Source organism: Marmota monax, unplaced genomic scaffold, assembly GCF_021218885.2.
Source record: "Marmota monax isolate L192 unplaced genomic scaffold, Marmota_monax_Labrador192_F-V1.1 WCK01_AAM20220418_F8-fsc00007, whole genome shotgun sequence".
Taxonomy (NCBI): Eukaryota; Metazoa; Chordata; class Mammalia; order Rodentia; family Sciuridae; genus Marmota; species Marmota monax.
This window is the reverse complement of record NW_026692781.1, coordinates 29,372,713-29,398,944: the sequence shown is the minus strand read 5'-3', so window position 1 is coordinate 29,398,944 and position 26,232 is coordinate 29,372,713. Positions and strand designations below refer to the sequence as shown.

The window sequence follows — 26,232 nt, the reverse complement described above, 5'->3', positions numbered from 1 at the left end:
TGTTACAAATTCATATGTGTACACAATATGACCGTATATTTTGGTCAGTTTCGTTCCCAAGTGTCCGCCTTCCTCCCTCTCCCTGGTCCCTTTCCTCTCCTCTAGATCTCCCTTCTGATTTTATGAGATCCTTAGAAAATTCTGATGCAAAACTAAAAATGAAACATAAACTTCATCTTTTGCTTTTTCAGTACAACTGTCATTTCTTCCAGTCTGGCTTGGCCTAACTTGGAGCGTGCATCAGGGAGGAGATATCTGTGACCTTCTGGTCTGAGACTTTGTTCCTGCTATAGCTACTGGTATCATCAAGCTTCCATGTTCAAATTACTTTAAAAAAAATCCTGCTTAGAGTGCAATTTTATTTAAATGTCTGTTTGTGCATTTCCTTTTTATATATCTTTTCTCTTCCACTTATATCATTGACGGATATTAGAGGTAAAATGTGGAATATACAGATAAGAAAAAGAAGACACACTCACCTATAATCCAATCACTAAGCGATAAATACTATTAACTTGATATTTTCTTTCTCTTCGCTTTACAGCCATTTATGTGTGTGTTTACTTAAAATACAGACTTGCTATCTCATTGTATATGTTACTTAATCTAACATAATTTTTTTTTCATATGTCTGCCATGTGCCAGATGCTGCTAGGACTTGGGTATAGTTTTTCACTGCTTTTTTTTTGCCACTTATTATATTATATAATAAATACTTCTCCAAGTTTTAAAAATTCATTGAATTAATTTTTTTTTTTTTTTGGTACCAGGGATTGAACTCAGGGACACTGAACTACTGAGCCATATCCCCAGCCCTATTTTGTATTTTATTTTATTTTTTTTTAATTTTTATTGTTGGTTGTTCAAAACATTACATAGTTCTTGATATATCATATTTCACACTTTGATTCAAGTGGGTTATGAACTCCCTTTTTTACCCCGTATACAGATTGCAGAATCACATCAGTTACACATCCATTGATTTACATATTGCCATACTAGTGTCTGTTGTATTCTGCTGCCTTTCCTATCCCTATTTTGTATTTTATTTAGAGACAGAGTCTTACTGAGTTGTGTAGCATCTCACCTTTAATTGAGGCTGGCTTTGAACTCATAATCCTCCTGTCTCAGCCTCCGGAGCCTCTGGGATTACAGGTGTGCATCACCATGCCTGGCTTGAAATGACATTTTAGATAAGTGCATAAAATTTCATTATTTGGATATTTTATTTCATTGCATTCCTGAGATTGAATAGTTAAAAACTTACAATTTTTTTCCTATAATAACCAACATCTCAATAAACATCTTGAACATAAATCTTAGTGCTTGTATCAGATTGTCATGTTAGGGCTGGAGATGTAGCTTACTGGTAGAGCACTTGTCTAGGATATGTGAGGCCCTAGGTTCAATCCCCATTACTGCCAAAAAAAAGAGGAAAAAAAATTCAGATAAGTATAGTAATTTTCCCCCAGAATCACAGGAAGAATTGGAAAATAGGCATAGCTCATTTGAGGGCACCTTTTAATAGCTGTGTCTGTCTTATTTCTAGACTCTTTGCTAAAATTCACATTCACATCCAAAAAAAAAAAAAGGTCAAAGAAAACATTCTTTACTCCCAATAATACAAATATATATATAGTCTCTTAAAGTTTCTATGGTTGAAATACGTATCATTCTAAAAAGGGAGAGTTCTAACTTGTTTACTTAAAAACTCTAATAAACTAGATCATTAAAAGTGTTAGAACTGCCTTGTTTGTGAATACATGCACTTGGTTTAAATTGGCCATATAAATTGGCCAGATTGTATGAACCAGTCTCCAAGAGCTTAGCAGTGTACAGGCCCAATTCCATTATTTGCTCAGTAACAGTTTTATGTTTATGCTTAGCACATAAGGCTGATAATTGTGGTATGATAAGACTGTACTGTGCTCAAGTGTATAATAAGCAATGCTTAGCTGAAACAGAGAAAATATTTACCAATGTTCTGCTAATGAGCTGTTCTTTATATCATCTAATTAGTTGAATTTATTTTAGGTAAGGTTAAATGTACTTAATATATTTAATAGAGATCTTGAAGTAACATGTGTTGAAATCAATTAGGAAAAAAGCAGAAAAATTCCAAGTGGGCTCTCTAGAATAATCACCTCACAGATATTATTTTGGTCATCTTAGGAAAACTGGAAAACTGGTTGGAGGAAGATATACTGAAACCTAATCCATGCCAAAAACAATACTGTCTATATTGTAGAGACTTTTATAGACCATCTGTGTGACCAGATGTATAGTGCTCTCTTTGGGAAGTTCTCCTTATTCATTTTAACCTTGTTTGGGGCGATACACAGACTGTGTTAGGTGCTTGCAGTTTACTAGGTGGCAAAATCTCTAAGTCCCTATATGAGGCAGAAAATAGAGACAAAGTTACACTTACTTGAAAATTCCTTTGGAACTGCCAACTTAGAAGCCTCTGTACTCTCTCTCCTTGAGGCCAACACAGCCAGTTTTGCCTGCAGAGTTAGAACACGTTGCCATTTCTTTGAGTACCAGATAAATAGCTGGCTTGCATTTGAGGCCAACTTATAGGAAAACTCTGTGCCTTTAAATACTAGGATTCTACTCAGCTCTGGGAGATGCTCACACAGTGAGAAGCTTGCTGGAACTAGACCGATAGGGCTGTGGATTCAGGTTTCCTTCTCTTTCTACAACCCTGAGAAATGTAGTCACTGAGTGGGATGGCTGGTGTGTATGTGTGTGTCTGTACCCCTTCTTCATCCTAATGGATATTACTGAATTCTTTTGAGCAGAGACATGTATGAAATGACAGCACTGTAGTTCTGTAACTTAGAATCTTTATTCAAGTAGAAGTTCTTCTGTGAGACCCTCTAGTGACTTTATTGGTTAACACTCACTATAGATGTGGAAAAGGAGGGTGAGTGAATGGGTTATTTTGAATGAATTATGAGCAGAGATTTATGTAGGGTCTATTCTGTGCTAGAAGAATAGGGTTACAGTGGTTACCACAGATGATCTAGCCCCTGCCCTTCTGGAGCTCTTGGTCTTGATGGAGCCCCAAGAATTCACCTATGTCCAGGCAGTAATGGACTCACTAGATAGTCATTGAATCTATAGGAGCTTCAATATTTGATGCAGTAAATGCTTATTTGGGGTTTCTTGAACTAGAACTGCATGATAAAAATGGTTTCCTTGAGACTTATCTATTATCTAAGCTCACACAGTAATTGGTTTATAAAACCCAGCCTATGTTCCAGCCAATAATGGCCTGATGGCAGCATGCTCTCCCAGGTCACCACCTACCTGTCTTTGAACTCTTGACTCTAGTACTGCCTGATCTCTGGTACTCTTCTGAAGCCATCAGAAGTCCTTTGTTCCAGTTCCTCATTCCCATGAACTGCACTTCTGCAATATCTCAGGTTTAAGTTCTGAGTCTACCAATGTCCAGCTATGACCTTGGGGAGGCCACATCTTCCTTCGTTTTCATTATCTGTAAAAAGGAGATACTCATAATATCTACCCCTCAGGATTATGGTCTTTTGGTCTTGAGAGTGGTGGTTTTGTGTGTGTGTGTGTGTGTGTGTGTGTGTGAGAGAGAGAGAGAGAGAGAGAGAGAAAGAGAGAGAAATTTATTAAATTCCTGTTCACTTTTAATTACTAACCCCTCTTTGCTAGTGTGTTGGTCACAAATGTGGGAAGGAGGGCACAGTGATTGGGTCCCTCCTGGTAGGTGTTCCTTTGGCTCTCTTGTTCTTAACCTGTGGATCTTTATAAGTCATAACTCAGGTAAGAGGAATGTGCCTGATAGAAAGCAGGAGATGACTCAGTACAAGGAAGGCCTACCAAAGGGCAGATCAGTCCCTCTGAATATTGAGGGTGCCAGGCCAAGGCACTTGAGAGCAGCTGCAACTGGCTTCATGGCACAGCGTGTGAGGAATATACTTAGAGAAGGGACACGGGGTCCACCCAGCTGTTACCCTCTCTCAGCACACAGGGACACCACAGAGTCTACATCACCTTGAGGGGGTGTCTGTGAACACCCCTGCTGGTGTAGTTTTAGGGCGGGTGTAGCTATAGGCCCACTGCTCCTACAACAGGACAGATTCTGCCCTGCACACTTGCTGCTCCATCAAAGGCTAAGGGTCGACGTGTGTCCTTCAGCCTTCCATTCTCCATGCTCAGCTTCAGTTTGTGAGCTGAAGCTGAACTTAGAAGCTGCCTCTCTCCATGAGGGAGGAATGACATCTGAGCCGAGCAGGCTGACACATGCCATTCCAGTCCATAGCTCCGGGCCATCTAATCTCTCCAAGGCAAGATGTTCCAACAGGTGTGTGTGTGTGGGGGGGCGGGGGGAATCCTTTTCTTGTAAGGGCAGTCTTGCAAAAGGACAGTTTGCTTTCTTTGTCATCTCTGGAAGGAGTTGATGCTGTAAGACAGGCATCAGACTTAAGGAACATTTCTGAGTGTGGTGAGTGTGTCTTGGATGACTTTCTGGAGGGTCCAGCTCACTAGATAGGGGCAGAACATGCTTTGGAGCCAGGGAAATCTTGGAGTGGATCTGGCCTAACTCCTCGCTAGCTTTGTGACACCAGAGGGTTACTTACGTTCTTGAGCATGGATTTTTTTCCTCATCTGTAAAAGGCAGATGTGAGTAACAACTCACAGTTAATGGTGAGGAGGAAGCTATATGATGTATGAGAAGTGCTTGGCATATAGTAGTCATTCAATAAATGCTTCTCAGAATTATTCTACATCTCCACACCCAGTGTTGGATCCAGACCAGCCCTTAAGAGGCCCAACCACATTAATCTCCAGTAACAACACTCAGCTTCTGCTTGCTGCTGATCTTCCTTTAGGACTCAAGGGGAAAAAAAAACCCTAAAAAATGAAACACATGAATTTCCCATAAGGTGTGAGTGAATGATAATCTTCTATTTTGCTAAGAGGTGATTACAACATGGGGAATTTTGACTTGGGAATTTCTGTTAAGAGAAGTCTCTTAGGTCACAGCAGTGGATCCCCACAGTCTTTGAGCTGTTTCTTGCTTTGCCCGTACTCTCTCAAGTGAGGTCTCCAAGTACCACAGTGCCCAGCAGCCCTTTTGTTCTTGTGCAGCCATGTCTACATTTCCTCCTGGACTAATTGTTTGCCCTAATTCCTTGTTCTCCTGATTCATAAGGCAACCCTGACTAGGTGTGTGGGCAGCTGCTTGTCTGTCCATCTTATAGAAATTGGAAGCAATGTGTTTTAGCACTAAACCCTTTCTAACTCTTCATGGCAATTTCCATAAACATCAATAGTTCTTAGAGGAAAATGGAGTTGTTAAATAAAAGACCAATCAACCAACTTTTCATTTTTGTAGATAATGGATGGATCATCCAGATCTCTCTTATACTGGAATTGCAAACAGGTCAACTCTTTTTTCTTTTTAAAATTTTTTTTATTATTAGTTGTTCAAAACATTACAAAGCTCTTGACATATCATATTTCATACATTTGATTCAAGTGGATTATGAACTCCCATTTTTACCCCATATACATATTGCAGATTCACATCGGTTACATACATACTGCCATACTAGTGTATGTTGTATTCTGCTGCCTTTTCTATCCTCTACTATCCCCCCTCCCCTCCCCCAGGTCAACTCTTGTTGGTTGGTAATGGTTGCCTGCTGTACTTGAGGGTTGAAAAAGATTCTGAGATTGTGTCTACTTGAAATTGAAGCACTGGGCTTTTTGGTGATGTCTGCTACTCAGGAAGGGAAATGGCAGCTCCAACTACATATTTGTTATGCGTGTCTCCAACTTTCCAGTAACACCCCCCGCCCCCCATCATTCCACCACTTCTCTGTTCATTTGCTCTTCCACTTGAGAGCAGTTGGGGAATCCAAGAAGGTGTTTTGTTTTCAAGCCAAGTTGATCTGGTAGATGACCTAGCAGGGCTGAAGCATGACACCAACTAAAACTTGTTTTCTTTGGTTATCTCTAGATTTCCTATTTATCCTGTTTTTGGAGTCTGTTCACATAAATAAGAGTTTTTATGTGGTCAGAGTTGGGGACCTTGAGGTCCATAAAGAGTATCAAGATTTGGACCATTTGAAGAAACTACTCAGAACATCTTGACTTTTCCTCTCTGAAAAGCTAGCATGTTCACCACAGGCAAGGAAATGAATTGCATTCATGAATTGCTTGAACAGCACAAAGAGCTGCCTCTGATAGTAGTGGCTGTTATACCCGCTTTGCCTTTATTCTTAATGCCTATTTTTCAGATAGCCTAATGGATGAATCACACTGTGTTCTGAGAGAGGCAAACAGCCCAGAGAAAATGGGTCACTCACATGGGGCTTTGGCTTATTATTCTCCAAGGTTACCATTAGCACCTATCTGAAAGCATTAAATGAAAGTTAGTCTTGAAAAATAAGGTGCCCCATATGTGGCATGGCTTAGTTTTGCCCACTCACCTCTCCCATTGGGAAATGGAACTAATCTTTGGATATTAAAAGTTGAAGGGCTCACAGTTCCTTCTGGAAGTTTTTTTTTTTTTTTTAAATCCCCATTCCTCTCCTGGAGTATAGGGAAAGGTAGTGTGGATAAGCGAAGGCTTTCTGAAAACCAAGGAGAAACCATCCACCTAATCCTTTCTCTGGCCTCCACTTGGTGCTGGACTTTGGGGTGTGTGGGAGTTGTCATCAGTGCCAAGAATTCTCTACCAGGGCACCAGTGGAAGGATCAAGCCCCACTTTGATCTTGAGGGTCTTCTGGGGAGTTACTTAGAAGACATCTGAAATACTTCACAAATTCCAAACATCTCCTGAAGCATCCAGAATGAAAAATATATGTCGCTGGTTTGAGGAATGCAATTTTTCAAAGTTCAACAATACTATCCAAGACTGTTGTAAGGCCAGTAACACAATACCAGGAACATAATATCATTGTCATTTGTCATCTCTTCTTCTTCTGTCCTTGCTGTACAAAGGGGTGGGGGAGTTTAGAACTCTACTTTCAGGAATCTGATACATTTTAAAAAAGCTGATCCTATTGGAGGTTGGTTCTTTAGAACTTTTGTTAGTGTCTTCATTTCTGTTTTTCTTTGATTTTCTGATTGTCAAGGTTAGGCTTATTCAACCGTACGGTTGACCTGGTAGATGACTTAGTCGGGCTGGAACAATTCATTTCCTTGCCTGTGGTGCGTATGCTTACAGTTTTTCAGAGAGGAAAAGATAAGATGTTCTGAGTAGTTTCTTCAAATGGTCCAAATCTTGATACTCTTTATGGACCTCAAAAATTGATTTCTTTCTTTCTATAATATTTTTGAGAAAGCAAATTTTGACTAGTGCTGCCTACCTCTGGTGTATGCCCCCTGTCCCTGGTGGCCTGAGGAAAGGACTGCAACAGATCCCTGACAGCTCACCATGGCCAAGGAAGAAACTAGGAAAGGGTTGATCTCAGATCAGTGGTAATTACCCAAGCCAGTGTTGGAAGAGTAGAATGTCAAGTGAAAATGGAAAGAAGAGGGGATGTTTTCATTTTCTAACCATTTTTTTCTGGTGCTGGCCTCTGAGATGCTGGAATGATGAACAATCAGAAGAGTCAAAAAATAACAGTCACCTCTGAGAGAGAAGCAGCTTAATGTGCTGTCTCAGACACAGCTGTTGGATGGAGGGTCATTTTTCCACTGGGATGGAGGAAAGGAATGAAAAGAATGCATGGCTGTGACTTAAACCAGGACTCTGGTAAGAACATCCTGGCCTCACCGGTGAGCAGGGATTAAAACCTGAATGGAAATGGATAGTGCAGTTTTCAACCTGTCACCTTGTTCTGAGCCATGGTTTTCTGGTTGCTTGCTCTGTTGTCAGTTTTGGGTAAATCCAGGCTTGTTCTCATAGCACTTTGCCAGTAGCCTGAGTGAAACCAGAAGAGTTTTCAATTGATTTAGTGTGAGGCCACACTAATAAGCCTGTAGTAACTTTTCTAATTTACTACTTCAATTTCCCATTCCTATTTTTGAAGCCAATCATTTCTATTCAAGGCATGATGAATGAAAATGTAGGTCAGTGCTTACTTTCGATGAATGATACACCCAGATCAGACAGCCTGATTTACGTTCTCATACGTGAATACCAGGAATATAATTCTGAGAAGTAGTCAGTGCTTTATGATATGGCTTTTCCTATTTCCCTTATGTGCTTCTTACACATGATTCTGTGAGAATTGATAATGGAGGAGCCAGCCCATGACATGGCTTCCCTGTTACATTATTGACAACATAATCAACCAGTGTGTTTTGCCAATCCATTCTTAATACTGCAACTAGTCTGTTCAAATGTGGGTCTGAATGTGTCACTCCCTCAGGTTAAGTCTTACCTGCTTTCTTTCTCTTTAAGGAAAAATGACAAAGTCTTAGTATGGCACAAGAGATCCTGGGCTCTGGTCTGCCTTCCTGGCCAGCCTCTGATCTTGCCATTTCTCTCCTGACATCCTGTGCTCCAGCCACCCTGAACTGCTTGCATTTCTCTAAATGTGCTAGGATCGCTCTGACCTCTGGGTCTGTGTAGATGTTGCACCCTTAGCCTGAAGTCCTTCTTTTCCTGTCACCTTAGGGCCTCAGCTTAATGTCGGCTGCTTCTAGAAGTTTTCCCTAATGACACAAGCTTGGACTGGGTGCCCCTTCTGTGAGACCCCACCCCATCCAGTTCCCCTACCCCATCTAGTTCCCACTGAGATGTCATTGTTGACTCTTTTTGCTTCCTCTCCAGACTACTGGGTGGGGGGACTGTCTTAGTGGTTGCTGATCCTCTCTGCCTGATGCAGTGCCTGGCCCATCAAGGCACTGGAGAGGTGCTTGTTGAATGAGTGAGAAGAGCACAATGGGATGTGGGTGAACTGGTGTGGCAGATAGGCCTCGATTGGCAGTGACCTTGGGTCGTCCTCAAACTCCTCAAGTCTTAGTTTCTCTGCCAGGGAAATGGGGTGGAGGGCTTTACTTCCACCTCACTCAATTGTGGAAAACACAGTGAGGTGAACTGGGGAAAGCACAGGGCCTGCTCCAGGCAGGAAGAAGTCCAGGACGTTGTTTCTCCTCGGTCTCTTCCTGCCTTCCTTACCTGCCAGATAGGTGCAACTGTGGATCAGAACAGTCAAATTGTAGTGACAGCATCTGAGATTAAGTGCTGTATTTCTAAACCATCTGTCAGGCAGCCTGACAGATATGTTTTAAAAACACATACTCCTGGACCTCGCCCTGTGGTTCTGGGATGAAATCCAGGAATCTGTGGGTTTTTTTTTTTTTTTAAGTTTCTGATACTCAGCCATAGTTGGAAGCCTTTGACCTAGTCCAACTTCTGACCCAACACAAGTATCTGGGTTATGTAGACTTTATTGGAACACTTCAGGGACCATAGGCCACAACATCTTTACAGCTGGACAGCTGCTCTAATAACAGTACCCAATTCTGCTTTTCTGATAATACCCAGGCTTTAGGTTGGGTTCTCTTCTTTAGATTGATTGATTCCAACACCACCCTTCCCACCACATAGCCATAATGATTTTTCTGATATTTGAAGTTACTACTCTGTTTTTTCAAAAGTTTTTCTTTTCCAGGCTAAACATTCCTATTCCTATAAACTAGAATTTACCAACTGGCGTCTGTGGGCTATATCCGGTCTAAAGATGTATTTTGTTTGGCCTGTGGTATTTGAAAAATATTGAATGAATTGCCAACATTTTTAAAGTCGGGGCATTTCACTGAAATGTCTGAGGCTCTGGCCTCTCCTGAAAACTCAAAAGATTTGGATCCACAATTTCAGCTTAGCTCAGCTTAACACACACTCCAGATTGCTGCAGCTAACCCCTCCAGAGCACTGTCTATCCCTCACCACCTGAGCCCCAGTGTGGCCCAGTTTAGGTGCTTCATTGTTCTTGTTATCTTTTCCTGAAGTGTCCCATGGTCCTATCTTTTAAAAAAAGTTGTTTCCCTTTATATTACAAAAATTATACTTGGTAATAATTTAACCATAAACAATATTTTGGGAAATTAAAGAAGAATAAAACTGAGAAAATGTACCTTCTAATAACCCTGTTTTGCATTTTAATAAATTTCCTTCTAGTCTGCTTGTGCTGTGTGTATTGTTATATGAGGAAGCTGGGATCATACTGTAAGTAAGTTTTATAAATGCTTTTCTCCCATGTTTTCCATAGCTCATAAAATTTTCTTAATTTTCATAGCTAAAATATTATTCTTTATATACTGAATTTTTTTTTATTATGGCAAAAACACATGTGTTTTTGGTGGTCTTTAGTACATTCACAGTGTTGGGCAGCTACCACTGTCTAGTTCTACAAGTTCCCTCATCCCCAAAGGAAATCCTGTGTTCACTGAGCAGTCACCTCCCTTCCCTCCTTCTCCCATCCCTGGGCAGCCACTTATCTGCTTTATGTCTCTGAGGATTTGCCTACTTTGAATATTTCATATAAATGGAATCATATAACATGTAGCCTTTTGTGTCTGGCTTCTTTCACTTAGCATAATGTTTTCAAGTTTCATCCATGTTGCAGCATCCATCAATACACATGATTTCCTTTCATGTCTGAATCATACCCCATGGTGTAGCTGTAATGCACTTTGTGTGTCCATTTATCAGTTGATGCCATTTGGGTTGTTTCCACCTTTTGGCTACTGTGAATAGAGGTGCTATAAACATTCGTGTGTAAGTTTCTGTTTAAACACCCATTTTCAATTCTTTGAGGTATATACCTAGGAGTGGAATTTCTGAGTCTTAAGTTGTATTTAACTTACCGAGGAACCATCAAACTTATTTCCACTGCAGCTGCACCATTTTTTCATCCCAATCAATAATCTTCCAATCTCCTCACATCGTCACCAACATTTCTTTTCTGTTGTTTGTTTCTTTTATTTTAGCCATATAGTATGTGTGAAGAGATAGCTCACTGTGGGTTTGATTTGCCTTCTATACTGACTAATGATGTCCTGTCTTTTTATATTGACCATTGAATGTGTCTTTTTGGGTTTATGTGTTCTAATTTATTTAATAATTTCCTAGTTTTGACATTGGTTGCTTTTCCTTTTCTGCTGTCATGAATAATGCTATTATGAACAATATTAAACAAAAAATGTATGACTATTTCATTATTTCTGTAAGACAGTTTTTCAAAAGTGGCACTTGGGGTAAAAAATGTACTGTTTCTAAGGTGTTGTTATCAAGGCACAATTTCAGTGCTACATGTGGGCGGAGTACACGTGAGGGACTTGGGAAGCCTTGTCAAGTGCTTGGGCTAAATGTTCATCCCAGACTTATTACATTAGGCTCACTAGGCTGGGAACTGCTTTCCTGGGTGATTCTGATACGCATTCCAGTCCAGAACTACGAACCAGATTTCTTCTGCACTAAGTCAGGCTTTTTAGAACAGTACACAACTGACCCACTTTGAGCCACCACTCAGGCCAGCCATGAGCAGGTTGGTCCTGCCTTTTTCCCTGCTGTGAGTGACATGTTCAGTGGTACAGCTGTTTTGGCAAAATGAACTTACCATCACCTAATTCTATTGGTGGATTTTTTTCCCCCTCATAAAATCTAATCTTCTACCTCTTCTTGGGGAGTTGAACCCACCTTTTCTGTTGAGGAAATAGAAGTTCCTGTTGCCTGGGTGACTTGCCCTCGGTTTTATAATGCCCAGTGATCAAGGTTAGCTCAGACTCAGGTCTCCTGGCTCTTCGGGTAATTTCTTTCCACTTCCCTTGGTGGCCTTGTTTCGACATTCTTGATGGGTCATGATTCAAGAGGCAAAATGTAGTCTCATAACGCCAAATGTCCTCAGAGTGCCCTGAAAGAGAGCAGGCCTTGACACATCCCGGCAGGCTGCTTCTCTCTCATGAGACCTTGGTTTTACTGCCTTTGGCCAAGCCTAGTTCTGTCCCTTGGCACAGGAAGGGCAGCCAAAAGTCTTCCTTACTTAGAACAATGGGACCATGATCTCAAAAGAACCATGATCATTTTGTGCACTGACAAGGTAACAATTTCTGAGTTTTGATATCAGGGTGTAGTGCAGATCCCCAAATCTAGATTTAACATGCAAAGACACTAACGTGGTGTTCATAGCATTTAGAGCCAATGTCAGAATATGGGTGAGGAGAAGGATGTGGAATCACCAAGTGAGGAGCCAATCTCAGTTTTGGGGTTACAATGGACTGTAGGACCCTCCCTTTTCAATATTGTGTTTCAGACCTCAGCCCTATGTGACTGGGCTAGTGCAACAGAGGTCAAGGCACTATTGTTTTTTCCCCTAACACATAATGGAAGAACACAGCAAATCAAATTTTGTTTAAATTCAGTAATTCACTCTTCTTATTAAAAGCCCTTGTTTTCTGCAACATGATTGTAAAAATGAAATCTTCAAACTTGGCATTCAAGTTAACATCCCGAGAGTGAATCTTGTTTTCCTAATGTTTGAAAAATATGTTGAAAGCTAATCTTAGACTGGGAGAGGCAGTGAGAAAGAGCTAATCATAGACTTCTCTGTAGTGCCCCCTCATCTCTGAAATAAAAAGCACCTTAATTTACTGACGCATATTTCATTTGCAGACCTTTCTCGTGGAGATACTTATGTGCAGTATCAAGGCATAATATATGCTTGGCACATACACTGAGCCCTCAAATTATATTTACCAAAAAATATGACAAAATTTAAAACATGTTAATAAGTATATTTTGTATTTAAAATGAATTTGGGTATGTCACAGACATGTGATTGTAATATGGAGTGGAAAACCAGCACTATAGTGGCTATTAGCGTCAGTATTTTCACAAAGGTTTTGTTTGTCAGAAGAACTCAGTTTGGGGTAAAACTGCGATCAGTTAAACTTTGATATTGCTTTCTCTCATGTTTTTCATGTTATTTTCCAGATGGACAGGAACAGCCTAAATGACTGCTATTGTTTGAAGGGCACACAACAAGGTAGAGTGTGTGTGTGTGTGTGTGTGTGTGTGTGCAAGCACATGTGTGGTCAGGGCGAGTGGGGCATGGGAAAGATAGGAAGGAAGAGATTTGGAGGTGCTTTCAAGCTTATGCTGGTTGGAAGTAGTGCATTCTAAGTCGTGGTTAGTGTAATGCTTTGTGGAGGCTAAGCTTGGGATTCTTTCAGGTTTTTGAAAGGCTGGGTAGGGCTGAGAGGACTAGGAGAAGATGGTTTGGAATTGCAGTGACTTGGAGGAGGGACCACTTACTGCCACTCTTCTGAACATGTACATATCTAATGCCCTGGCTCACGTGTCATCCCAAAATACAGCTTTATTTTTCTTCAAAGGTCTAAGCCATTCCTACACATTTGAGTCCTGCCTCTCCCCCAACACTGCTCTGGCTTCTTAGCTCTTCTTGTCCCCCCTTCTCTAAGGCAGAGAAGGCTCCTGGAATTTTGGGCTAAGGGGACCTCTCTCTGCAGTCCATCATTGGGCAGAAGGAAGACTTGATATCCATTTGCAGCAGAAGCTCAAGTCAGTCCTAACTAACATAGTGTAATTGTTCTGTGTGTGGTAGGGTTATTTCCCCAGTTACATCTGGCACTTTCGGAGGAAGGGACTATGTCACACACTTCTCTTGTATATTTCATATAAATAGCATATTTTAGATACTCAGCAAATGCCTTCAGCTCTGGTAGCATTTCTTTGTGCAGTATGTGGCCAGGAAAGGTACTTGTAGAGACTTGTTTTGGGGAAACAAACTAGAAATAAACTGAGTGCCTATCCAAAGGGGGGTAATTGAATATGTTATGATGTATCCACATTATAAAAAGAAATGAGCTAATCCCATAACTGACCTATCTGGAGGATGTCCTCAATATATTATTATTAGTAGTATCGCTAATTGAAAGAATAGAGAAATTATTCTTAAAATTTCAAGAGAAGGAAATAGTAATACTAAAATCCAATTTTTGTGAAACAATTATGATAATCTCACATATCTGTTACCTATTTTTTACATACAACAGGAACATAGGGAAAGCTGTCAAAAGATACACATTGACCTGTTAACATTGATGATGGAAAAAGTTATTCAGTTTTTCTTTTACCTGTCTTTGTACTGTTGCCATATAACTACTAAGGAAAACTATTAAGATTAAAACCTAGCAAACATAGTCAAAGAGAAAATGCATAGGGGTTTTGATGTATTTTACAGTCTCTTTTCCATCTTGTTTCCTCCTATTTTTGAAACTTCATGATTGTGGTACGTATTTTAACTGAATATTACTTAGCCATAAAGAAGAATGAAATTATGGCATTTGCCAGTAAATGGATGGAAGTGGAGACTGTCATGCTAAGTGAAATTAGCCAATCCCCCAAACCAAAGGCTGAATGTTCTCTCTGATATGAAGATGCTGGCTCACTCTAGGTGGGAGGGAGAAGTGGAGGCTCACGAGATTGGACAGGGGGTAATGGAGGGAAGGGAGGGGGCTGAGAATGGGAAAGACAGTAGAATGAATCAGACATAACTTTCTTATGCTCATATATGAATACACAACCAGTTTAACTCCACATCATGTACAATCACAACAGTGAGAAACTTCTTCTACTCCATGTATGTTTAATATGTCAAAAAACATTCTACTGTCATGTATAACTAAAAAGAACAAATAAAAATTATTTTTACATGGAAAAAAACCAAAGAAACTGCATGATTGAAAAAAAAAATGAGTTTTGTCTTCTGACTAAATTTTAGTTGGTGAATCAAAGAGTATGAAAAAGAGATAACATTATACTTGGGTTAGGTACCCTGGTTTTGTGCTGTTCCTCCAGCTCAGGACACGGAGTTGTGTTTTTTCTTTCTTCTGACATGAGGATAAACTTTTCTTCTTACCCAAACCTAGACTGAGAATGTGGCACCGAAACTGAAAGCCCAGGGCTCTGGTTTTTGTGGTGGGGCGGGGAGAGAAGTAGCAGGTTATACAGAGTCAGGATGCTAACTGACTTCAGAGCCCCAGGAACTTCCGGTCCAGAGCTGAACAGAACACAGTAAGCTTGCACAGTGGAACAGTAAAGACAGCCCATGCTGCAGGACTTCCAGGGCTCCCTTGCTGATGGTTGGGGCAGGCTGCTTGAGAGAGACCTGCTTCCTGCTTGTGTGCAGTCATACCAAGGGGGCTAGGCCTTGCTACTGGAAAGGTGGAGATAGTTCATTTACCTTTCAGATCTGCCTGTTGGTCACCTTAAGAATGCTCCCTTGCACATTCAAAGGATACCCCATCCCCAGAACCATTTTCTTAGACTGCTGCTGGAGTATCCTTACTTGTTTTGCCACCAGTTTTCCCCTCTAGTTCATCATACAATGCATTTCCAAAGTGATGGTTCTAAAGCACAACTCTCAAGTCACTCCTATGCTCAAAAAATATCCCTCAGTCCTACAGAAGAGAGTCTGAGTTTATTAGCTTGTCATTCAAGGCCTTCTATGATCTGATCCTTGTCTACTTCTTGGCCTGCCTCCTGTTTCTCATGCTCCATTCAAACAAAGCTGTTCCCTGTGCATGTTTACTCTCTCCAGTTTTCATTTCAAAGATTGCACGGTTCAGGAGGCCAGAGACAATTTCTCTCCCTTTTTCAGGTACTTCTCATGTGGTATTTTGCTTTATGTTCAAACTGTGTCTACTTGTACACTTCCTGTTATATCTTGGTCATTCTATCAAGGGAAAGATTGACTATGACATCTCAGCGATAAATTTCTTATACTTAGTAAATTTATTATTTGTAATGACTCTGTTGAACTGAGCTGAATGTGGTCATCTGAAATGTGCCAGAATAATTTTTAGAAAACAAATCTTTCATCTCTTGTTGGGTTGGCAGCATGTAGAAAAATAAAGGAAATACAAACTTGGTTGGTGGCTCTGCAAGGAAATATGATATGACTGGCCTTTTGGGGTAAGATTTTCCATTTTATATTATCAAATGTTTTCAGTCTCTTAGGCTCCTCTCTCTTCCTGCTGTCTTATCATTTCCCTTTGGCATCTGTCACCTTGCTATGATTTTGGGTGGGAAAATGAAAGATGCTTCCTGGAAGAGTGCACAGAGGACAATCTCTAAGAGATTTGCATTCCTTTTGATTTTCCTGGTTTTGTGGACAGCAGGGGACCCTTCATTCATCTCAGGTAGATACCAATCCAGATCCTGGTCAACTCACTGCCGTAGACTTGCAAGTGCTCAGGACAGTCAAGGTGAGGGAGGAGACTCAGTTTACATATGTCCTTAGTCCCCTACCTGTGCAGACATGGGTGAGTTAAACTGCTCTCTCCCTTTCCAAAAAATGCACATGGAATTCAAAGACATACATGCACGCACGCACGCATGCGCACACACACACACACACACACACAGAGAAGCAGGAGTTAAGGGAAATTGTCATGACTTTGCAAAGTCTTGGTTATGTAGAAAGTGACTTGCTAGTATTTTGAAAGAATCCAGGCTGTAACAAATTTTAGACTAATTCAATTTGGAGTTTGCCTGAATCATGAATGACTTAATGACTAAGTTGGCCCATTCATCTCACATATAGTAGTACCAAGCCTCTTAAATACAGCAGGAGTTGCCACTTATTTTGCTACAGTGATGGGCCATTTTCTGCTATATTTTTAATTTATTTATTTTTGATACTCGAGATTGAACCCAGGAAGGCTTAATCACTGATCCACCTCCCCACCCCCCTTTTTTTTTTTTTTTGAGACAGGGTCTCACTAAGCTGCTTAGGGCCTTGATAAACTTCTGAGGCTGGCCTTGAAGTTGTGATCCTCCTTCCTCAGCCTCCCAAATTACTGGGATTATAGGCATGCTGCTGTATATTTTAAAGGAACACTTTGCATTGTTGTCCTTTTTGGGACAAGGGATGCACATAGTAAGTAAGAATAAAAAGTCGTTTATTATATCCTAAAACTGAAAATGACTTTCTGTATCCAAACAGGCAAAGAAATTATACTGAATACACTTGCAACCCTGATAATCATCTTCTGGCCATATGATTTTTTTCTCCACAAAGATATACTTTTATTGATTCATATTATTAAATCATCTTTTTATTGATTCATATTATTAAATAATCTTTCATATTTGAAATGACATGAATTTAATGTGCTATGTGATACAGTTGTACAAAGAATGTAACCAAAATGAAGATGGGGGAAAAAACCCCTATTTAACAGTTTTTCAAAACAGGAAACAGTTGTAGAAGGACATATTGTTGTTCTTTTTTTTCCACCTAAGTTATGTTGATTTAAATATTCTGTATGAACTAACCTCTGAGATCTGTCATGCTTTTGCTTAAATTGGCTTTCTTTAAAAGTTAACTCCCCAACACTATTTAATTAACTCAGCTAAAGTTTAGAGTTGATCTCAAGCCATTTGAAACGAGATGGAGTGAGAAAAGGATGTGAGGAGTTGGCGGCAGATGCCGATGAAAACATGGCACTTGGCAAAGCGCGTCTGCCTTGTTTTGCTTTGCGTTTTTCTTTATGGGTATGGCCTATGTTTGAAATGTGATGATTTAAATTCTGTGATCAAGTGACAGTTCTGACTAAACAGAGCTTCCATCTGCAGAGGTTCTGTGAGTGTGTGTGGGTGGGGAATGGAAGTGTTCCAGAACTAGAGGAAATAACCTCGACTTCACCTGGAAACATTAGTGTCTCCGGGGCAGGAGTTTTGGGCTATATATAAAGAGTGAAGGAAAGTGAGCCAAATTTGCATCTAGGAAGAGAGCCAGCATCAAAGACCCAAAAACAGTATCCGTAGTTTCCACTCTGTCCCTGTAAGTAGACTTGAGGAGCCTGTGACAAAGGAAGATCAGAAAGGCCCTTCCTTGGATTGTGGCCACTGCCTTCTAACTGGGTCTCAAACTCCAGCCTCCTCCAAGGCTTAGTGCTCCCCATGGCCTGACTGAATGTTTGCAGAAAACTCCATTCCTTTCTCTTGCTCAAGATCCTAGTTCCTGTTTGTCCACGAGATTAAGTTAAAATGCCTTCTGCTGGCATGGTGTTCCCCCAAGCCAGCTATTTACTTTTCTAACCTCATGTTCTATTTATTTCCCAGCGTGAAAAATTTACACCACAGTCTAATTCTTCAAAGTTTAGCTTAATGCCTACCATCTCCATCTTTCTGATAATGCAAATGCAACCCGAGGCACCCCCTCCCCCTTTGAAAGATCATAGCCCTTTGTTTCCTGACTTTGGGTAAGACTGTCTAAAAAATTAGCTATTTTCTTGGGAGTAACCATATAGAGAAAAATAAAAATATAGCTACTGTTTAGTGTGGAGAGAGACTGTATGTCCTATGTATGGTAACTTTTATGCTTGTGGGCCATCAGGTTTCAGTGTTTCTCCCTAGGGAAGCATATTGAAACTGAAGCTGAATTCCTGATATCATGTTATATTATATTATTATAAAGATGGCATTGAGCTGAGGTACCGAACTGGGAAAATTAGGAAAACCAAGTTCTTGGTCTCAACTTTGCCACTAATAGGCAAATCATTCAACCCCCTCAAAGCTCCAAACAAGGAATTTGTTTCCTTTGTGAGCATCGGGAGATCACTGAAGAAAGGTATAACTGTACAGGTTTGTATCATTTATAACCTTAAGTAGTAAAATTACAGTCTCAAGTCCCATCAACTAGGCATGAAATGTGTGGCACATTTTGATAAGCCAGAGAGAGATGATGTACAGTGAGTTGTTATTATTTGGTTTCACAGTTTAGACATTTGGGTACAGAGAAGCTGTGTGACTTTTGACGTTGCCCAGTGTGACAAAGACCAAACAAGGGTCCGTTTGATTTTTGTTCCCCTTCCTGTAAAATCTTCTTGTATGATGGTCCCCTCTGCCTTAGAGATGGTATTGACTGGATTATAATCCTAATCTGATTTATTTGTTTTGTAATTTTTAAGAAATCCTTTATTTATTCTCTTTGTAGGATGGACATCAACACTTGTCTGAGAAGGCTTGTGAGATCGTTACTTTGAAGTCAGCAGTAACCACTGTTTCCACTGAGTGCACTCTAGACATCTGGTCTCGTACATGGGGACATGGCATATGTTGTGCAACTTCTTAAACACATAAACTGGCTATCTTAACTTTGTTTTGTAGATAGGCAACTATGGCTAGGATTGAATCCCAGGTCAGTTAGAAATCATAACTCTGATCTCTGTTCTTGGGTAAAAAGTGAGAGCACAGGTCAGGAAAATCAATAGTACCTCCAGATTTGAATTTAACCGATACTATTGTTTCTTGGTTTCCTTTTTCCTAACTTCCTGTGAATGACTAGTAGCAAAGTTGACGTACCTGGGCTTCATTTTATCTCATGTTAGCTGTCCCCAGGTGAAGATGCTAATGAGCAGCATTATAGAGCAGAGAAATAGCCAGAGAATAACATCTCAGATAAGGACTGAGCAACAAAGGATATGAATGTTCCACAAACTGGGAAATTGGCCCTTAAATAGCCATTTCATTTTCAGTGCCTGTGTGTAATTCTCATTTTGGAAAATGTTAGGTAAAAAAATTAATTTTCTCCATTTTTTGATGAAATGCATTTCATTTTTCATCGTGTTTTAGAGTTAACAAGTAGCTACTTAGAGGATATATATTATCACTTGGAATTTATGCTTTTTCTGTTTTTATTAATAATTAGAAATATTAGAAACATTTACTCTGCAGCATTGTCTATAAGAGACATTTTCAAACATACAGTCCTGCCTCACTCTTTAATTAAAAAAAAGTTTATGAGGGCTTAGTGTATTTTATATAGTTCTGATGACACTTAAACAGATTTTGACTTTATGATCATCATTATCTTTCTGTGATGGAGTGAACTTCTTCCCAAGTAAAAAGTAATCTATACTTAGGAAGTACCTAATGGCAGTTATAGCAGATCACACAGCAGGACCCACATGAATAGAGTTAGCAAGTTTTGTCCATTAAATCTAGTGACTCGAACAAATTTTTATTACCCTTTTGGAAAAATGCAAGCGCTGCCTCATGCAAAAACCAGTTGTTACCTAATGAAGTGTTTCAGCTTGTTCATGTAAGCTGATGGCTTCATATGGCTGCATGGTGCTGCATCAGCTATTAGCTACTAATAGCATGTTCCCACATTGCTCCCATCTTAGAATGCTCAAATATGGGCAGATGTTTAGAATATCATTTTTTAAAACCTTTTGGCTGTTGATCAATTCCCAGCATCCAGTCCTGATTAGAATGCAGAGTGTCTTCTTTCAGATTTGGAATTTTTAATTACCTAATCAGAAAAAGACAAGCAGGAATTTGTAATGCAACGACGGAGGATCTCCTGAATGCTTCTTGGACTTATTACCATAGTCTGTAGTTCTTGATGCTCATGCATTGCTTATCTTTCAAAGACTAATTACTAGTAAAGAACATGCAGCTCTAACAGAGAAATTGTATTGTACAGCGATTTTAGCAAAAATAGGATTGGTGGTGTATTATGAAATCCTTGTAGGGATAGGGGTTGGAAAGACAGCCTCATGGCAGGGTGCAGTGGATAATCTAAACCAGTGGAGCTCACTCTGTAAAACACAGTGGGTTTTAGTCTTAAATGAATGACGTGTCTGATGCCACTAGTAATATATTTTCAGTGGAATTGAGGGAGCAATTGAACTGTGTTTTGCTATTCAATGTTTTGCAATGATGAAGTGATAATTTAGTACGGGGTGGGGGGAGGTGTAGATAGCTTTGTTCTTATTTCCTAAAGCCCTGGACACTCAGGGATCAATAGGAAAGTTGGGTTGTTTTATTGTTCATTTGTTCTTTGTATACACATGGTGTGTATGTATGTTTCTTATTACTTTCTTGGAAGCTTGAGTTCTTTTATCCTTTAAATTAAGTGGATCCTTCAACTACCTCACTTGCCTTAATCACACAACCTGAACATTTAACTCCAGGTAACAAATGACCATCTTGCTCCCCCTAGTGGAATTGTAACTCTACTTCAAAGTTTGAGAGTTAAATTTGTTTCACTAGAACACGTTTGATTTAATGTCTTATTTTTGGAAAGTAAATATTTTCCAAGTTTATTTTTGAAGAATGAGAATAAAAAATATTGCAGTGAATGAGATAAAAGGGATTCAGGTAGAGACAGTGGTGTTCTGATGATAAGATTTCACTTCCTGGTGTTAGCGAGGTTAGCTACAAAACGTATAGTGGCTGTCAAATTCCAGGACCTCTCTGTTCTTCACTTCTATCCTTGGAAGGTCAGGTGTCATCAGCCTGGTGGACAGTCACCTCTAGAAGTCACTGTCCACACTCCTGGGGGAGATGGGAGGGTGCTGGTTATTGGTGATATGGAAAGACAAGGACTAGTCCCATCCCAATAAATATCACTTGTGCCATTGGAAACTAGGTTCAGGAAGTATCCTTCTGCCTTCTGAATTTACTCAAGAGACCATATCAGTATTCGCAGCATATGGTAATTATCCCAAGCTAATAGCTGCTAAGTCTTCTAAAAAATTCTGGTAATCGAAGCTAAAATAATTGCCGACTCTCTTCACATTTTCCTTTTTTTCCCTTGCCACATTTGATTTAATGTCTTATTTTTGGAAAGCAAATATTTTCCAAGTTTATTTTTGAAGAATGAGAATAAAAAATAAAATATTTGTTTTTCAGGTGATCCTTGTTATGATTTAGTGTTTATTGAACTTTGTACTCTATTCTGTATCCTCATATGTAGATGCTAGAACTGAAATGTGGGAAACTGTTAAAAAAAATACAGCCCTCTACTTGTTGAAGGATACATTCTAAGACTCCCATGGGGTGTCTGACACCACAGATAGTGATTCTGTCTATATAAAGTTTTTCCTATACATCCATACTTATGGTGAAGTTTAATTTATAGATTAGGCACAGTAAGAGATTAACAAAAAATAATAAAATAATTACAATAATATACCTTAATGAAATTGCCCGAGTCACTATTATGCTCTGAGGCCATTAATAAGTAAGAAATACTTAAACATGAGCACTGTGATTCTCTGACAGTCACTTTGATAAATCGAGACAGCCACTAAATGATTTATGGGCAGGTAGTATATACATAATGGCTACACTGGATGAAAGGTTGATTCATATCCCAGGTGGGGCAGGCATAAGATTTCATGATGTTATGCACAATGGCACACAATTTAAAAGTTATGAGATTACTTACTTCCAGAATCTTCACTTAATATTTTTGGACTGTGGTTGAGTACCATTAACTGAAACCCATTGAAAGTGAAACTGTGGATGAGTTTCAGGGAGGGGTTATTATATCTTTATATACCAAGGATTAGCACCCTGCTCTTGTGCAGATAAAGCTTTACTTTTAAGCCTCATCAAGGTCAACATAAAAGCTATAATGGATATCAGATCGAAGGGCAGCACAGTATATGCCCTCAATAACTTATGAATAAAAATATTGTAATTAGAATATTCCCCCTTTCTTAAAATTATTTAAAGAGACACTATTTAGATGCATTATGTTTCAAATATTTATTCTAAGATTTAGTGTTTATCTGGGGAAAAATGAAACAGCAGAATTGAATTAAAATTTCATCAAAAAAGAACATCAAAATGCTCTCTGGGCCTGTTTTATTTGTGGTGTATAGGGGGGAAAATCAAGAGAAAAGCTCATAAAATTAAAAAACTTCTGTTTGCTCATGAGTCAGAGTAATTTAGTTCAAGAATTACATCCATGCAAACATACAGCTTTCATTTAAGCAAAGTGTGAATTTTGGAGTTCTGGTTTGGAATCCTGTTGTGTGATGCTTGTATTCACATTTGCAAAGGCAGATGTTGCTATGGTCACATAGCACAGCTGGACTATAGATGTCCATCTAGAAGGCTTTGAGCCCTGGAGAGCAGGCAGTGTTTGAATGGAAATCAGCATATCTCTCTGCATATATGCCTAAGCCTAGCTCTGTATGTGTACAGTGTACACATGTGCAGCTGTCGGGATCTGAGTGCATATATAAGCCTGCAGCGCTGGAGAAGTTACTACCACAGCTCAGCCTCTTCCCAATGGATGCTGGGAATTTTGTGCACTGACAATATGATACAAAGCCGCTTTTAGCAGTGCCCAGGGATATTTGGGAAGCTCCACCACAGATCTCTCCCTTCTTAAGGACTGTTCTGGTGACCTTCTCTGGCAGCTGTGTCAGAGTGCCTCTCCTTGGGGACATTCCAGGCATAGCTTGGAAGGCTTTCCTTTCTTGAGAGGCATGAAGACCTAGTGAATGCAACAGAATATCTGTCTGCATTCCTTACACTCCTGAGGGATAGGCTTTGCTTACTTTGCTGTGTTCCTTTAAAGTGACTGACTGGTGCATTAATGACTGGGGTAGGTTTGCACCTTAGAATCTTATTTTCTCAAGGGTAGAGTGAGCACTGTTGATTTAACGCCCAAATCCTGTCACACCTGGCTTTTCTGTGTCATCTATGGTTGTTGGTGTTTGGTTTTTAAAATTTTTCTCTTTAAGGTTCAAAAACGCAGAAATTCACATACGAGCATTTAACTGTGAGCATGGCAGAGAATGAAATAGATAATTGAGATTCAGCTGGAGGCTGGGTCAGCAGGTAGTCAGCAAGAATGTGGAAGGACCTCTTTATTTTGGGACAGAGCAACCAGCTAAACTGAACCAGAAGAAAACCAGTATTCTTTTCAAGATCGTCTTTCTTGCTACTTAGTTGTTGGCAATTGGAGAAAATATATCTATACCTTGGAAACATAGTAGACCTGACAGAGCATTTGGGGGTGGGAGGGATACATCTGTCCATTTTCTGGTAGCTTTCATGACACAGGGGAAACCTGTGGACAAACATCTGGCATGTTGAAATATTCGCCTGCAGTGTGACATGTTTCATGTAGTGTTTCCTTAAGGAATCTTACTATAGCTACTGTTAATGCTTATATTGGTCCCCCAAACTATCAACAAGCACCATCAAAACCTGTAAGAAAGGCAGCAGGAGGGTTAAAAAAGAGAAAAGAAAGTTTATGGGGATAATGAGGACTCAGACTCCCAAGTAGATAGCATGGGGAGAGGTCAAGGTAGATGATGATATTTTACCCAAAGTCAGTGTTTGGCAATAGTTACTAAAAATTAGATGGTGACTTATTAAAAATCTAGTCCCCTCCATCCCCCAGATATATTAAATCAGAATCTCCAGATAGTAAGTATCTTGGTTGATTCTTAATGGAAAGACAAATTTTGGGAAACTGCCATCATCTTCTTGTCTACTGGGACTAAAATATTTCCAAGTTGTAGGTAAATGTGCAGTTTATGTATGTACATGCTTGTATGTGGGCATATGTGTATGTGATTGCCAACGATTTTGAAGTTTGAGAAGAAATGGTCAAATATTCCATATTGGCATCATTAAACATCTCTTAACAAAAAGCATTAATTCTTTGTTTGGTTACAGAAGGTTTTCCCATACATTACCTCATTTGATCCTGATTACAAACCCATGGAGAAATTGGGCAGCAATAATCAGGCTCAGTCCTAGATTACCCATGGGAATTGGGCTCAGCATGTGGTTGGAAGTGGTAGAGCTGGCTCTGAATAGGATTTTTCACCATGTGGGGTAAACCTATCATCCACACCTCCCACGGCCACTTTTCTGCTTTCATCCCACACTCTAGTCACCAGGTTGATGACTGTTTTTGACATGTCAGGTTCTTCTTATGTCCACCCCTTTGCATATCTGCTCACACTCCTGGATGCCCCTTCTCCCCTGTGGGCAAACTCGTTCATGAAGTTGCCTTCCACAAAGCTTTTCTGAATTTGGTTTTGTCCTTACCCACCCCTGACCCCACCAAGCTAGTTGCTCTTTCAGCTGGGTTTCCATCACACTTGATGGATCCTTCTACTATGTATTGGGGTCTTCTTTAGTATGCATGGGTTTAATAAGAGCTCAGTAATGGCCCCTCTGACATTCTAACCCCTCACTATACTACTTAAATGGTAGATTAAATCATTTTTAAATTAGTCAGTACTTGTTGGCGAAAGCTATGGGAAGCATTTGGGAAAGATTTAAAGGGTTTTACAAAATTGTCAAAAAAAAAAAAAAGTTCAGGTGACCTGAAGCATGGCCACTAACACCCTCTATGAATGGAATTGTTTGAGGCTTCTAAGGAACATTTTCTATTAGGAAGTGGAAGAGTGATAGGACTCTTAGTCTGTGTGGGCAACAGCTCTCAGACTGGGTGGCTTAAATAACACACATCTATTTTCTTACAGTTCTGGATGCTGAAAGTCCAAGATCAAGGGCTAGCAGGGTTGGTTGATGGCAAGGCCCTTATTCCTTCTTGCAGTATCCTCTGTGGCCATTCTTGTGTATGCAGGCTAAGAGAGAATTTGGGAGCTCTGTGTCTTCTCCTCCTCTCATCAGGACATCAGTCTTATTGGATTAGGGCGCCACCCTTATGACCACATTAATTGTCTTCCAAAGGCCTTATCTCCAAATATAGTTACACTGAGGGGATTAAGGCTTCAACATATGAATTTGTGTGTGTGTATGTGTGGGGGGGCACAATTCAGTCCATAACGGGGACTAGAAACACAAAATCATATATTTGGAAATTTTAGGGCCTATCAAAGACAATTTCAACTACAGGTGATTTTCATGTTACACTTACTTTAGTTCATAGCCCTATGAATGCTTTCAGGTTGCATTATAGTTATTTCTTTATGTAAATATCTCTCCAACTAGACTTCCAAGTGAGGGTAGATCTGAACCTTATTTATTTTTGTCTGCTGATTATAATTGTCTAATGAACTTGGAGCAAATCTTCTTCTCACCGTCTGCCTCTGAATGCAATACAGTGTATTAATTGTAGTTCTAATTCCTGTTCCCTTGTGTTTACAGCCGCCTCTCGTCCAAGCAATCTTCAGTGGTGATCCAGAGGAGATACGGATGCTCATACACAAAACTGAAGATGTGAACGCACTGGTAAGAGATGCTGGGGTTTTGTTGCTTAGGCCTGCTTCACCTGGGCAGGCAAGGCTCTTCTCCTGTTCTGTACTGCGAAGCCCTTTCGTAAATGGTGAAAACTCTGGACGCTTTCTTAGAATACTGTTTTATAAGCCCACCCAATAAAATACAGATTTCAGGAAGGAAATATACTGAGATATGGTTATCAAAATATTAAAAATTAAATTTCTGATATAACATATATACTTCTTTATTAACACTTTAA

General features: G+C 39.8%; 1 protein-coding gene across 4 annotated transcripts in view; it reads left to right on the top strand.

Annotated features, from left to right (window-relative positions):
- The window catches only part of Ankrd44 (ankyrin repeat domain 44), a 294,161-nt gene that overhangs the window by 83,927 nt on the left and 184,002 nt on the right, over window positions 1–26,232 (top strand). For all 4 annotated transcript variants that reach the window (XM_058580347.1, XM_058580345.1, XM_046447299.2 and 1 more), the window contains exon 2: window positions 25,902–25,985. In XM_058580347.1, the coding sequence (XP_058436330.1) occupies window positions 25,902–25,985 (84 nt within the window). The remainder of the gene's footprint in view (window positions 1–25,901; window positions 25,986–26,232) is intronic.